We start from the raw sequence: 14658 nt of genomic DNA on the forward strand, positions 1-14658 counted from the left end.
TCTGATGGGGGAGGGTGGGCGGGGGGGGGGGGGGGGGGGTATTGCGTAAAAATGTTCATTCGAGATCCTTTGGCATGAACAAGTCGCAAGCGTAGTACTTTGTAGTAAACAATCTCTCCATAACGACATAAACTTATTTTTATGTAAATGTTTAAAATTTAAATGGGCTCAAAAATGGCTGTGTGATACAAGCAACGCGGTTAAGCTGCATCAAAGAGTATTTAAATATGAGCTAAATCGTTTCTCAAAAGAGCAGGTTAAACCATCTTTGTGATTTGAGGTATTTAACGCCCCCTGTCTTTTTTCTCTCTCAGCAAAATGAAAGGAGGTGCTTAATTTTTTAGCAAAAGTTTGCTTAAGGAGGTCAAACTTTTACAAAAATATTTGCTATACATTTTTGATGTCCTGTTATGTCTAATAGGCTACGTTTTTGCAACTTCATAGCAATAAACATTATTAGACAAAAGTGATCAAATGTATTAATTAAAAAGCACCAAAATGGGCAATAGGGTTGCCTAAATTAACTCAACAGGGCACCATAGTGTTTTGTCGCTATTATAGTTATGGATAAACTTAAAAATCCCATATCTGAAAGATATTTATTTATTTATTACAGTAACTTTGGTAACAGCTGAATGGTTTATCTCGACAAATGCACTCAAAACTAATTTGTCTAAAATTGGCACATGGAATGAGATGGGGTTTTTTTTCAATTTAATTAAGTTAATTTCCCTTTTTTTTTACTTTTTTACTTTATTTATGTGTTTATTTTATTTTTGAGTGTCACCTCTGAGCTGGGACAGTCCAAAATCCACATTTAAGGGGAGATAAATACATTTTTGTAGCCAAACTACTTGTTGTTATGCGAGGTTAATTTTATGTTTGATAATTAATTTAAATTTTTGATATGTTAATTTAACATTAATTAAGTAAATTAATAAAACAACAGGGGATATATGCTAATAATGTAAAAAAAAGTCATCGTATTCGTGGATGTGCCTTATTTTAAATTTCCAGACTGAATATAAATGGCGATGGTATGGCGACAATGATCTATATCAGTTCAATAACTTGAATTGTGAAAAAGCAGTCTGTGTTTTGTCAGTGTTTCGTCTCTGTCGAAACTTCACAGTGAGAAATGCAACATATTTGCGCCGCCTTGTTGACGCGAATTGAACGTCACATGATCATCGAGTCACATGACTTTGTTTTGGAGAAAATGGCAGCTAGCGTTACAGCATCTACTATATATTTATGTACTGTTTTTATTGTTTTATTCAATGTATATGTCGACAGCAAGGATACTGACGCACAGGTGAGACGATTTGCAAAATGACTGTAATGAAATAATACTTACATGCTACAGTAGATAAGTCACAATGTTGCCATTTGTCATCACTGTCGTAAAGTAAAACATTGAATGTTGTTTTACAATGTTTTTTAAAGCTCGCCTTTCACCTTTGTTTTCTCTAGGTATGTCAAATGTGTGAAGGGACTGTACGACAAGACAGTCCTGTCTGGGATTTCTGCCTAACAAAAGGCCATGTTAGGGGACGCTGCTGTTTTGGAAATAATACCAGCAATATAGACACCATTATAGGGTAGGAAAACTTTCTAGTATTCCACAATTTTTTAATTATGACATTTCTTTTCTATGTATAACTCTAACTGTTCTGTACTGTTTTAGGTTGGACTTGGCAAACTGCTCTATGAGTCATGTAGAGCACCTGTATAATTCATCCACTACATTCATAATGTATGTACAAGAGCAGGTTTTTTATCATGATAATCTGTCACTTTTAGAACTGAATTGAATATCTAACTGTTGTCATTCTATGTTTTCACAGAGACCTCTCCAACAACCCCATCTCCAATCTGAGCGATTTCATATTTCAGGGTTTCAGCCATCTTACCCAACTGTAAGTTATGCGTGAGCACTTTATATCATGTTTATAACATTTAAGTCAGGGGGTTTTCAGCTGGGATCTGGAGGTCAGGGCGTCCATGAAAAAGTTTAGAGAAAAACAGTGTAATAGATGTATATATATATATATATATATATATAATCAAAATTAATAAAATAATACAAATAATAAATACAAATATTTACATAAATAATACATCTAACAGTATGTGCAGTGGAAAGAATAATACTGTAACTATAATAAAAACTAAATATTTTTCAAATTATGTTTTATGTATATTTATATGATTTATTTCACAGTATAAATGGGGTATTGTGATGACGATATTCATCCATGGGTCCATGGCATTTAAAAGATCTAAAAGACTGAAAATAGCTTAAACACATTGAGTTAACTTGACAAATCTTTACTTAGTTTACTACCCTCTAAACTGGAGTGTCCAGGGGGCAATGCATCATGGGAGAAGGTTGAAGTGAAAAACAATGCCAAAATCTGCGAAGGACAGAAAAATACTTGCAATCAGACTGCGCAGATGCGTAAGTAATTAATAAACTGGGATCTCAAGTCTTCAAAATGAAAAAAAAAAGAATGCATTTCTTGATTATGGTTTGTCTCTTCAGCCTGGGATTGCCCTGAAAACTCATTCTGCAGCCCATATGGACCAGGGTTCTTTGAGTGTAGCTGTCTGCAAAATTTCCATGGATACAAGTGCATGAGACAGGTGAGACCTCCGTCAAATCATCCCAAACAGGTTGGCCATTACTCCTTTATCGCACACATTCATTATCCTTTAACAACTGCAGGGTGCGTTTCCTATAGTTAAGGTGCTTGGGATACTAACCGGATCTACAGTTGTGGTTTCATCTTTACTCTGGTTCACACAAAGACGAAAGGTCAAGAACACTTGAGTTTTAAAGAAAACTGACTGTTGGGCTGACGTGGAGCCTGAAAATGGTGCAGGAGACACCAAAAAGTTTCATACACTGGATGGTATGAACCATCTGCTTGTTTTTTTATACTTGCCAAAAGCAGGTTTGCAAGACATTTTTTTTTTTTTTTAATGTTAAAAGTTTGCAGTTTGTGCTGAATGTTTTACTTTCCTTTAACTCTCAAGGTCCTTAAATCTTTTTATTTATACATTTTTTGAAAGCTTTCATGAATACTGTCACATTTTTACAGCCTTGATAAGGCTGGTCTGTAAAGGGAAAACTGACCGTAGACGGACCTCGCCGATTGTGTTTGGAGGGCAGCCACATTTCTGACTGATCTTTAGACTCCTAAACATGTCAAAGTGAAGCACTCATGTATTATAACAATGATTAAGGACAAATATTTTGTGTTGCTTTAAGACAAAAATTATCTTCATTTTTAAAGATGTTTACTTAAAAATTTGTGTTTTTGACGTAGAAAAATAATTAATTTTACAGATTGGGACATGGGTGTTGTAGGACTGTTGTTATTTGTGAAAAATGTAGATCGTTACTGCCACATCCTGCTGTTTACAGATGTCACATGTTATATCCTAACTGATGATCCTTCAACCTCTGTAACTATGCTTTTCTCTTTTTGGCAGCGTAAGAGTGTAAAAGGGAATCTGTTCCATCTGAGATATATAGATGGACACACTATTAGTAGAATACTGACATACGTAAATTACATTATGTGGGTTTTTGTCAATAATGTAGTATTGTGGTAGGGAATTCAGCATGTACCTTGGCAGCCTGGTACCTAAAATAAAGATTTGTCACAATATCACAAAGAATCAGCCAACAGCCATTTATTTTTCTGTAGCGTTTCCAAGGTTTTGGTAGTACAAACAAAACCTCTTATGCAACACATTCAGCTTTTGCATGATCTTACACACATTTGCACCATGTTCTTTTTCCCTTTTCACATCTATGAAAGGACTTCAGCAACAGAAACTATCCAAAAAAGGATGATAGATGTTTATGTCTATACACTCACCATGATGCGCCAAAATTGAAAACACAGGGTTTACAGACACTTTCTTAAATTTCGTGGATCTGACACAATAACAAAGCTATCTGACATTCTTGATCTTGTGTACAACAATTCTAAGTATTAATTTGAGAATTTTCCAAAGAAAATCTAATTAGGTGGACTTTTTTCGAAACTGGAATTGGACCAGTTATACAATTTGAAATTAAATGGATCCCACTAGTGAGGACATAAACTGTGGCTTTATTTGAAAAGCTTGTTCCATTTCATAGATACGTTTATTGGGTGCCAGAAGTGCACAGATTCTTATGTGCAGATGCAAGAGGGAAGCAGAACCGTGTTTTGTCTGCTCTTCACTGATCTACGTTCTTGACTCGCAGTACCACAGGCACAGAGGTGCAGGGGATCATGCCCAAGTCAGTGATCACAAGGTCCACAAAGTCTGGTGGCGTCACATCATACACCAGGTTCAGAAGCCCCAGTGATTTAACAGTCTGCCAGTTCTCTAGGTGAGTTTTCCCATTTCTGGTCACAATTAGGTCATCTGGGTCATCTGTAAAAAAAATAAAATAATGTTTTTTTTTTTTTTTGTGTGTGTGTGAATATAAATATACATATATGTATGTATGTGTGTGTTACTTAGAAAATAAGCCAAACATCACAGAATTTCCCATTTCTGGTCACAATTAGGTCATCTGGGTCATCTGTAAAAAAAAAAAAAAAAAAATGTTTTTTTTTTTTTTTTTGTGTGTGTGTGAATATAAATATATATGTATGTATGTGTGTGTTACTTAGAAAATAAGCCAAACATCACAGAGTTACCTAATTCGTTGGATACAAAAGAGTCAGTCTGCACTCGTTCACAGAACTTGTAGGTCTCACAGCAGACCAGCACTGGTACATTGTAGGCTTTTGCTACCAGGGCAATTTGGGAAGTTCCCACACGTGACATCACATATCCATTAGCAAGGAGTGCATGGGCACCAAGAAATACCTTGGATACCTGGAAATAAGAGTGCAGAGTCCAGGTTCTGATTCAGCATTCAGATAATGTTTTTAATGGCAACATAAAGGCCAGTTAACTTTAGTGCAATCACACTACCACTCAAATGTTTTTTTTCTGGAAGGAAATTAATACTTTTATTCAGCATTATATTGATCAAAAGTGACAGTAAAGACATTTATCATAGATTTCTATTTGAAAAATACTGTTCTTTTGAACTATTCATCCTGAAACACAAAAATGAAGGATCATGTGACTGAAAATTGGGAGTAATGACTTCTGAAATTTCAGCTTTGCCATCACAGGAATAAATTATGAAATAAATAAATGAAATATATTAAAATAGAACAGACATTTTAAATTGTAATATTACTCCACATTATTGCTGTTTTACTGTATGTTCGATAAGAAGCTTTTTCAAAAACATGTTCTTTTGAACTATTCATCCTGAAACACAAAAATGAAGGATCATGTGACACTGAAAATTGGGAGTAATGACTTCTGAAATTTCAGCTTTGCCATCACAGGAATAAATTATGAAATAAATAAATGAAATATATTAAAATAGAACAGACATTTTAAATTGTAATATTACTCCACATTATTGCTGTTTTACTGTATGTTCGATAAGAGGCTTTTTCAAAAACATAAAAAAAAAATCTTAGTGACCCCAACCTTTTGAACAGTAGTGCATACTATAATTTAACACAACAATCTAAACATTCAGAACCTTGCAGTGCCATATTATCATTTGAAATAACACTGTAATTGCCATCTAAGAATGTCCGTAATAAATGTGTACGTGTATAAAGTGCAGAAACTCTTAGTGTTCTTAAAGAAAGTGGTTCAATTTGGTAGAGACTGATAAAACCAAGCAGTTATCTTTGTTCTATTAGCACCACTTCAGTTGCTACTGTGTATTGTAAAGAACGAAAGTACCAAACCATAATTAAGCTGTATTTTTAGCTACTGCTAATGTCACTCACATAATCAATCATTTGAAGGTACATGCATTTTGGTATGAAATCACCTTACCTCGCAATGAGCTAAAAATAAAAAGTGCTGGCAAAAAGCTTTACTGAAAAGAATGACTCACTTCTGGCAGAATGTAGGACAAGGCAGATATGAGAACGTAAGTACATCGGATGCCTTTCTTCACCAGACGCCTCAGCGTCTCTCTACCCTCCAGTCTGGGCCGACTGTCCACAACTATGACTCTGAACTTCCTCTGCTTTTCAAAAGCTTTGCACAGAATGTGGTTGACAAGTGAAGAGCTGGAAAAACACAATAAAGGCACTTCTGAAACACTTCTGAACGAATCCAGACTTTTACAGAATTACATCAATTAACTGAAAAATCTTACCAGCCATAAACAAGAATGACATCTCCATTACTTATCTTCTCAATAGCATACTTAGAAATGGCTTCAGAAGCCAAAATGATCTTCTCATTTATGTAACTATCAATACATGCCTGCAGTTCCCCTTTGGCCTGTTGAGAAAACATTGCTTTTAGAAATTCACAGGAAGAATACTGTTACTGTATATTAATGTCTCTAAACTAGTAGTCTTGCGTAGCCATGGCAGCTTACATTGACCAAGGCCCGCCTATGAGGCTGTTTGACCGACATGTCAAACAACCAATCACAGTTTGTTTCGTTCATCGTCACGTTTCGGGGCGTGGAAATGTCACCACAATAACAGACCGGTGTGTAAAACTCTCGGACGTGTTTTAAAGATTCTATGATGCAAACTTTACATTTTTCACATACTTTTGAGAATCCGGCGTTTAGTTGATCCTGATAAGCGCTCGTCGTCACGGTTGTAAACACGATGGCTTTCTTATTTCGTGAGGAGGTTTGGCGGCATGGCAGCTTTGTTTCCAGGCGGAACGTTAAAGAACACGACATACACGTCTCCCGGAAATCCTGTATAATTCAACCAATCCGATGACAACTTCGAAACTCCTGAAGTTTTTCCACTTTTGTGTGCCATATGCATCAGACGTCTAGCCAACGGTCCGTGGGCGTGACGTCTGAGGCTGAGACTACTAAACTAGTGACTCAGTGACTCTTAAATATTTTTACCTCCTCTTCTTTGCATTGACTTGGTATATTTGAGATTTCCTTCTTGATGTATTTGATGGCATTGCCCATGCTGGCCGAAAGGGGTCGACACTGGCTGAGAAAACTGCAGGCGTAATGAGAATTTGCAGTGTTTGTTAAACATCTCCATAAGATCGGAGATCAAATAAAACACATCTACATCTGAGCTCATGCTATATCAATTTTCACAAGGAAGAAGGTGAACCTGATATAGGGCGACAGCTTGTTCACAAGGTCCCTTGACAACTCCTCATTTGGAGGTGTGCTATAGTCTTGAATAACCTATAAAAAAATTATTGAAACACTATTTCAATCCAAAATTAAGAACGGTTCAGCTATTTTATAGGTTTTATTATGTATTACCTGTTTGAAGGCATGTAGTAGGGCCACAGATCGAGCATTGGATCCTGCTATAATGCCCTGAGAGTACTGCAGGCCCAAGCGAACAATGGATGGGTGAATAACTGTGGCAGGGATGCTACAAAATAAACCATATCAAATAATAAGTCAACCAACTGAGTCATCTAGGTTATTTAAGCTTAATTACTAATATGTCTCTCCCGAAAAAATTTAAAATTTAACTGTAAAAATGTGTATTTATTTTTTCCACTGAGGTCTACTTATAATGTTGGTAAAGATTATGCCTATTTTTATTTTTCATGATCATTTATCTGAGACCTAGAATTACATGGCCTAATATTAGAATATCTTAGATTCAATCATTTTAAAAATAAAAGGCTTCCTGAGGAGGAAGTTTGAATTCTTTAAGTTACAGTATGTTTCAAGTTACACGACACGTTCAAAAGTGTGGGCACAGTAAGATTTTTTTTAAGAAACTGATGCATTAAACTGATCAAAAGTCACCATAAATACTTTTATATTGCTACAAAAGATTCCTATTTCAAATAAATGCAATTCTTTCGAATGTTCTCTTCATCAAAGAATCCTGAAAAAATGTGTAATGATTTCCATAAACATCAGCACAACTGTTTTCAATATAGATGTTAATAAGAAGTGTTTGTTCAGCACTAAACCAGCATATCATAATGATTTATGAAGGATTATGTGACAGCGAAGACTGGCGATATGACTGCTGAAAATTCAGTTTGATATCACAGGAATTACATTTGAAAATATATTCAAAAGCAGTTATTTTAAATTGTAATAATATTTCACAATATTACTGTCTTTACTGTATTTATGATCAAATAAATGCAGCCTGGATGGGCATAAGAGACAAAAAAATCTTACCAGATTTCCACTTATATAACCCCGTCAAGACACATTGTTTACAATACCTGATTTGCTGGGTGGGAGGGTTTTTCCGGCTGTATTGGTGGAGATGTGAGAACAGGCTGACCTTGTATCCATAATCTGACCTCAAAGGAACCTTATAGAGCAGAAAGAACAACAGCATTGGATGTGAGTATTTTGTTCACTCAAGGTCAAACGCTCTGGAGGTCACATCCTCCCTCCTCAGGTCAAGAGCTGAGGCTGCAACAGAACACTGTGCATGAAGACATACACGACACAAATGTGCACAAATGAAGAAGGGCTCCACAGTAGACTTTGAAAGCTTTATACTAGTGTTATAGAGCTACACCTAATAACATAAAAAAAGTAAACTAAAATCACACTCAAAAGTTCACCCACATAGGACATCTAGCTCATCACATCAACACAATGTAATGATAATAATCACAATGAAATCACCTCCAGCCGACATTAAAGCCAAGAAGTGTCAATAACTTTCACCAAGAATAAAAACACGTTACACAGAGAAAGAATTCAACAATACACTGCACACAAAAGTGTGGAGCCAGACCTTAACTCCAGTTATATTTAAACCGCATCCCTGCCCTGACTTCTGGAAGACATGGGAAGGACCTGGGTTAAAAAGCGGTGCAAAATGGATCTCGGAAAACACCTGGAAGAATCCATCATCTGTCAATGGGCGATAATCAGACAACAGGCAAATCATGGCTGTGGATTTGTCTCACCTGCTGCCTCTCAAGCTTTTTGGCCAACTTCTTCAATGCAGCAGGGTCGTCCACCTGAACATGCTCTGGCAACCTTTTCACTACTAACAGACAAAAAAGAGAAAGGAAATAAAAATAAGGCCGGGTAATTTTGCTTATCCAAATCATAAAACATCTGTAAATATGTGTGTTGGCAAATGTGTGTTTGTATGTGTGTATTTTTAAATTCAAAATAAATACATTTATTTTTAAATACATATATACACATTTGTTTTTAATGTGACACTGAAGACTGGAGTAATGGCTGCTGAAAATTCAGCTTTGATATCACAGTAATTAATAACATTTTAAAATATATTCAAAGAGAAAACAGTTATTTCAATTTGCAATAATATTTTACAATATTAATATTACCTCTTTTTAAACTCAAACAAAAGGGTGAGCATTTAAGAAACTTCTTTCAAAAACATTTAATCGTATCGACCTCAAACTTCAGAATGTTTTTTTTAGGGATGCAACGAAATGAAAATGAACAAAATGAAACACTGGGCCGAAGGCCGAATACCTAAAATGGTTTGTTCATGTTTTTTCCCAATGTATTTTGCCAATTTTTTTTCCACCATTGCATAAATTAAATAGCCAAAATGTGCTTTTTATTGTTTTGTCTTGCTTCAATTACAGAACAACAATTTAACTTAAAATTATTAAGTTAGTAAAGTAATATTTTTGTCCATTTTTGAGGCCCCCTTCTTGAATCAGGCATGTATTTTTTTTACTATAAATAAATGCAGTCTTGCTGAGCAGAAAATAATCCTTTTAAAACATTAGAATATATTACAGATCCCAATTTGAACACTATGGACCAGTTTTACACGCAGTGAAGAATTAGCGCTGAAAAGGAGTCGACAGTTATTTTTGTGGCTGAACTTATTTAATATGCATTTGTAGGAGTTTCCCTTTCAGACGCAAAATTTATGGGAGGAGAGTATTGAAATGAATCACGCAACGAGATTTAATAACGTTTGCGCTCGTCAAATTACTGCCATTTGCGCCATTATTTAACACCCAAAAGAAGCATGTCTTAAACTATTTTGCGCTTGAAATGGCTGCAATTATTGTTGCTGGAGGAGGCACCACAGAGAACAGAGAGCGCGTGGTAGAAGGGAGAGGATTTTTTCCACATGTATTAATTTATTTGGAATGCCAGAAGAACACATTATCCGAACATATCGTTTGCCAAGCCATGTTATTTTTAATTTGCTTCAAGAAATAAAAGATGACTTGGAACCCTCAACTAGAAGTCATGCAATACCAGGTCTATCAAAACTTCTTGCAACCCTATTTTTTTTGGCCTTCGGTTCTTTTAAACATACTGAGGCATCTTTATGTCTTTATTTGCAACTATGTTAATTTGCGCCGCGCTTGATATATTGCATTGGTCGATATGTACATGAGATGCTGCGTCTGTGTACTTTAATTTGTACATTGTTAGTAAATACCCCACAGAAATTTCCACGCCCTCGCACTAGTTAATTTGCCCTGTTTAGTAAAACTGGCCCTATGTGTAAATGTTATAATAAATGTATTAATAGAGCTGTTGTAATTATTATTATCATTATTATTGTCTCACTTTTTTATTTTACAACAGTAAAATTACAATACTAACATTTATGAATGTTAAAGGAGTAATAAAAAAAAACCTTATAAAAATGTTACTGAGCAACTGAAGAGTAACACTGTTTCAGCACAGATTTTCCACGCTCTATGGACTTTGAACCGGGGCTAACAAGCAGATAGCACCACAAGCTCATGCAGCGCTGTCAGAATACATGAAATTTGTGTGTGTATTAGAAAACATAACATTCGGCAGTTTATGAACTAATTGTTTAAGGCCATTTCGCGATTTGAATCATCATACAGTAACCAGCAACAAACACCCTTTGCTCTTCTCATCGGACACATGCCATGCAGTACTAAACAGTCTCTTGCTGTCGGTGCTTGTAATGATTTTTTTTGCGTCTTTCTCTGACATTTTTAAATGCTGCCACACTGCCGTCATGTTTGCTGCATTAGTGCGCACCTCTATTTGATTGCGTCACGTCATCGTTTGTCATTGTACAATTTATTCAGTCTTTTCGCTTATTTGGACCGAACACCGATAAAGCTTTTTTTGCTATTTTCGGACGAATAATTTCTGTTGCTGGACATTCGGTGCTTCCCTATTATTATTTTTTTATATTTGAAATGGAGGGGGGGGGGGGAAATGGCTGCAAAAAAAAATTAATAAATACTGGAATGGCTGATTATATTTGGGCCACTCTGTAAATGCCCAAACTTCCCACCCTGGAATAACTTTTTAGAAGCAGTGAATTACCTGGCTGAAGCTCATTAGGGGTAGCTTTAGGCTTGCTGGAGGCAGATTGCTGCCCCACTTCTTTCTTGCCCTGTTTTGATGCTCGATCTGAGTCTTGCCGTGCCCGACGCTCTGCTCGCAGTTCCGCTTTGCTCTTGGCAGGCTTCTCTGCAGCCGCAGGAGATTCAGAAGCAGATGCATTTACAGGTACAGGAGCCGCTAATGAGATAAAAGTGTCAAACAATAAAAAGCACTCAAAAAAACAGACATTAGAGTTACGCTTGTGTTTACACTTGGCAGGTTTGATTAGATTTAAATGAACTCTGCTCTGTTAGTGAGATTCATTTGAGTAAGCGTGGACACTGCCATTTGAACTTTGATGCACACCAAACAAGCAAACCGTCAGCTTCCAAACTAACTCTGGTGTGGTTCAACAAACAATTGATACCTCGTCATAGGGGGTCAGAGCTTCATTTGTGTATACGGAGGTATTCCAGCTGCTTTTTTGACTCAATTTCACATTTCATAAGCACTAGTTAGCTGTTAGCCCAGCAAACAGGATTGATTTGGATGTTTGGTCAGCTCTCAAAATATACCTCATAAAAGCTGTCCAATCAGGTTGTGACTGTATCCTTATGTCTTTTGTTTTGTATTTTTAAGTTCAGTGAGTTCTAAGTGAACCAGAACTAAATAGACAATAAAGAGAATAAAACTACAAGTGTAAACACACCCTAAAAGCTTATTAAACAGTAATCATACAGATTATTATATCCAGTAGTAAAAAAATACATTTGTTGTTGTTGTTAACATCTTTCTAATCTATCCTAAGAAAAACAATAGACAATTCTGAAACTATTAATAATATGAATCCAGTCTAAATCAGAAAATAAATTACAGCCTCAAAAATAAATAATCTTTTTAGTTTAATTTTGGAATCAAAATTAAATTAGTTTTAATAAACTTTAGATGCAGGAAAATTACATTTGAAACAGCAGCAAAGCAGGCTGAAGTACCTTTATGTGCTGGGCTCTGTGTGGCAGGTTTTGACGGAACTGGTACTGATGCTTTCTCTTTCACCTTTTCCTTCTCTGGAGGACCCTTGTCATCTTTTTTACTCTTTTTATGCTGCTTCTTCTCTTTCCTAAGACGCTGCTTTTCTTCTTTGGTCAATTCCTTCCCTTCATTCTATAGATAAAAAGATGGGAATCACAGTTTGCATGATTTTAAATAGTCCGGTGTCACTGTAAATGAACAGACTGTCCCTTAAAACCTAGCCTGCATTTTGGGCAACTAGACCTTCCATGTCTGCTGAGAATGTGGCTATGATGCCCAAAATGCTGTCCAGATAGGCAGCTCTCCAGGTTTTGAGACCCAGCCATTGTGCTTGTGACATTTTGTCAATTGAAATACGATTAATTAAACGATAAATATTGTGAAATTATATAAACATAAAATAAAGACTTGACCTACCTTTGCCAGTACAATTTCTTGCAACTTTACATCTTCATCTGTGACACAGGTAAACATATTTTTAAAATGCATCCACAGTTAAAACTGTTCTTTATTTGCATAAACACTAGTAATAGAAGATACTCGTTTACTGAGAAGTCAGAAGTTTGAATTAATAATGTCTATGATGACAAAAATCCTCTTGACACTGACTTTGCAGTGTTATTTCATCATGCTGCCTCACTCGATCTTTACCAAACTAAAGAACGCTGCAGAGAGATTCAGTTCGTCTTGCAAAAAATCCAGTTACATATGCAAACATCAGGGAGCATCGCAACCGTGTCGATGTAGTTTGATTCCAATGTGTTCCAAATGACAAAAACAGCATGATGTAATTTCCACTATGCATGTGAAGTCAGCTGTGTCATGGCAGACTGACGATCAGCGGCGTAACCAGCGGCAACACGAGCTCTCCGTTAATGACTATAAACGACGGCTTACTTACGTGTTTAATTCGGTAACAGCACACGTTTAAAAAAAGTATTTGAGTCTTTATATTTTACCTGTAGCATTGTTGATGCTGTCAACCTGTCTCCCATCCGAGTCCGCCATGTTTCATTTCTTCGTGACTTCGCGCTGGTAAACTGATCTGTAAAGCAGTCGGGATGAATTACGCCGCCCTCTAGCGATCGAAAGGAGTGAGTTGACTTTTCTTCCGTTTTTGTGTATATCATTCATGAACGTATCATTTGTGCAATTAAAAATAGTATAAGCTGCAGGCATAACAGTAAAATAACGAGTACAGTACTTGTTAACATAGTTTTAGATGGAAGTTTAGCATGTCACACCGTACCCAAACACCCAAGATGAAAAACTTCCGGTCACCTCTTTTATGAAATAGACGGAAAACAGTCGCTTTCAACCGCAACACGTTCTCGTCGTGTTGAAGGAAAAAAAAAGATAAAAATATTGTCAGAAGTGGGATTCGAACCCACGCCTCCAGGGGAGACTGCGACCTGAGCGCCAGCTGACGAAGGATAGTCCGACAATATTTCAGAAATGTCGAGCAATGTCGAACTGCACAGCCAATCGCGTCGAAGCGCTATGACATTTGGGCCAATCGCGTCGAAGCGCTATAACATTTCCAGCCAATCGAAAAGCGAGATTCTTAACATTTTCTTAACATTCGTGACATTTGACCAATCAGAGTACAGGGGGATGTCGACGGCACCGTTCAAATGTTGTTGTTTGCGACTTATTATTAAAGTATACAATTAAGGATGTTTTATTAAATTACTTTTAAGTATTTAAGTTATCGATAACTTCTAGATATGTGATCAGAACTTAAGGAATGATTTGAAATAAGCGTGCTTATTTAATGAAAAACAGTCACTAACAACACCATTTCAATGTATAAAACGACTAACCGTGACGATCACCGGCTTAACCAACTGCGAAATATGTTTGCTAGGTTCTCTGTTACCGTATATGTTGCCACTTTTTCACTTCTGCACATTTTACCTGTAGCATAGTTGATACTGTCAACCTGTCGCCTATCCGGGTCCGTTATATTTCATTTCCTAGCAACTTTCCGCTGGCAAACCGAGTCTGAAAATGATTTGGGAGCGACTACACTCGGATGTGTCACCTTATCACACAAACAGTTGCCTTTCACTCTAACAAATGTAGAGTGACGCATTTAGTACTAATTGAAGACGATACATCTTCGTTTCGAAGCACTCCAGAGCCCTCTGCTGGTCAAAGAAATGTTAATATAATGCTAAAAAGCAACATGCTGTAACACACACAAATGTTTGGAAATTACGGTTAGACTCCATTTTATTTGTATACTAATGTAATATTTTATGCTTCAATAGGTATATTCT

General features: G+C 36.3%; 2 protein-coding genes across 4 annotated transcripts; one reads left to right on the forward strand and one right to left on the reverse strand.

Annotated features, from left to right (window-relative positions):
- The first annotated feature begins 1170 nt into the window (after window positions 1-1170).
- On the forward strand, window positions 1171-2915 carry atraid (all-trans retinoic acid-induced differentiation factor). 2 transcript variants are annotated; one of them, XM_016277382.1, is made up of 7 exons: window positions 1171-1315; window positions 1474-1601; window positions 1688-1756; window positions 1848-1919; window positions 2340-2461; window positions 2546-2646; window positions 2729-2915. In XM_016277382.1, exons 1-7 carry the CDS (start codon window positions 1184-1186, stop codon window positions 2831-2833), a joined length of 729 nt encoding a protein of 242 aa, XP_016132868.1. In that variant the 5' UTR covers window positions 1171-1183; the 3' UTR covers window positions 2834-2915. The 2 variants fall into 2 exon arrangements, with proteins under 2 accessions (XP_016132868.1, XP_016132869.1); XM_016277383.1 differs by having other exon boundaries at window positions 2745-2848.
- A 69-nt stretch (window positions 2916-2984) lies between these two features.
- On the reverse strand, window positions 2985-14456 carry eif2b4 (eukaryotic translation initiation factor 2B, subunit 4 delta). Of its 2 annotated transcripts, none has more exons than XM_016277378.1 (14): window positions 14294-14456; window positions 13336-13421; window positions 12794-12831; window positions 12337-12508; window positions 11345-11542; window positions 8992-9074; window positions 8290-8381; window positions 7355-7469; window positions 7197-7273; window positions 6974-7076; window positions 6251-6378; window positions 5984-6161; window positions 4707-4887; window positions 2985-4437 (listed from the first exon to the last, which is right to left on the reverse strand). In XM_016277378.1, the coding sequence occupies exons 2-14, from the start codon at window positions 13382-13384 to the stop codon at window positions 4238-4240; spliced, it is 1614 nt and encodes a 537-aa protein (XP_016132864.1). In that variant the 5' UTR covers window positions 13385-13421; window positions 14294-14456; the 3' UTR covers window positions 2985-4237. The 2 variants fall into 2 exon arrangements, with proteins under 2 accessions (XP_016132864.1, XP_016132862.1); XM_016277376.1 differs by lacking the exon at window positions 14294-14456 and adding an exon at window positions 13658-13995.
- Between the last annotated feature and the right edge of the window lie 202 nt (window positions 14457-14658).

Source organism: Sinocyclocheilus grahami, unplaced genomic scaffold (assembly GCF_001515645.1).
Source record: "Sinocyclocheilus grahami isolate Dianchi unplaced genomic scaffold, SAMN03320097.WGS_v1.1 scaffold111.1, whole genome shotgun sequence".
Taxonomy (NCBI): domain Eukaryota; kingdom Metazoa; phylum Chordata; class Actinopteri; order Cypriniformes; family Cyprinidae; genus Sinocyclocheilus; species Sinocyclocheilus grahami.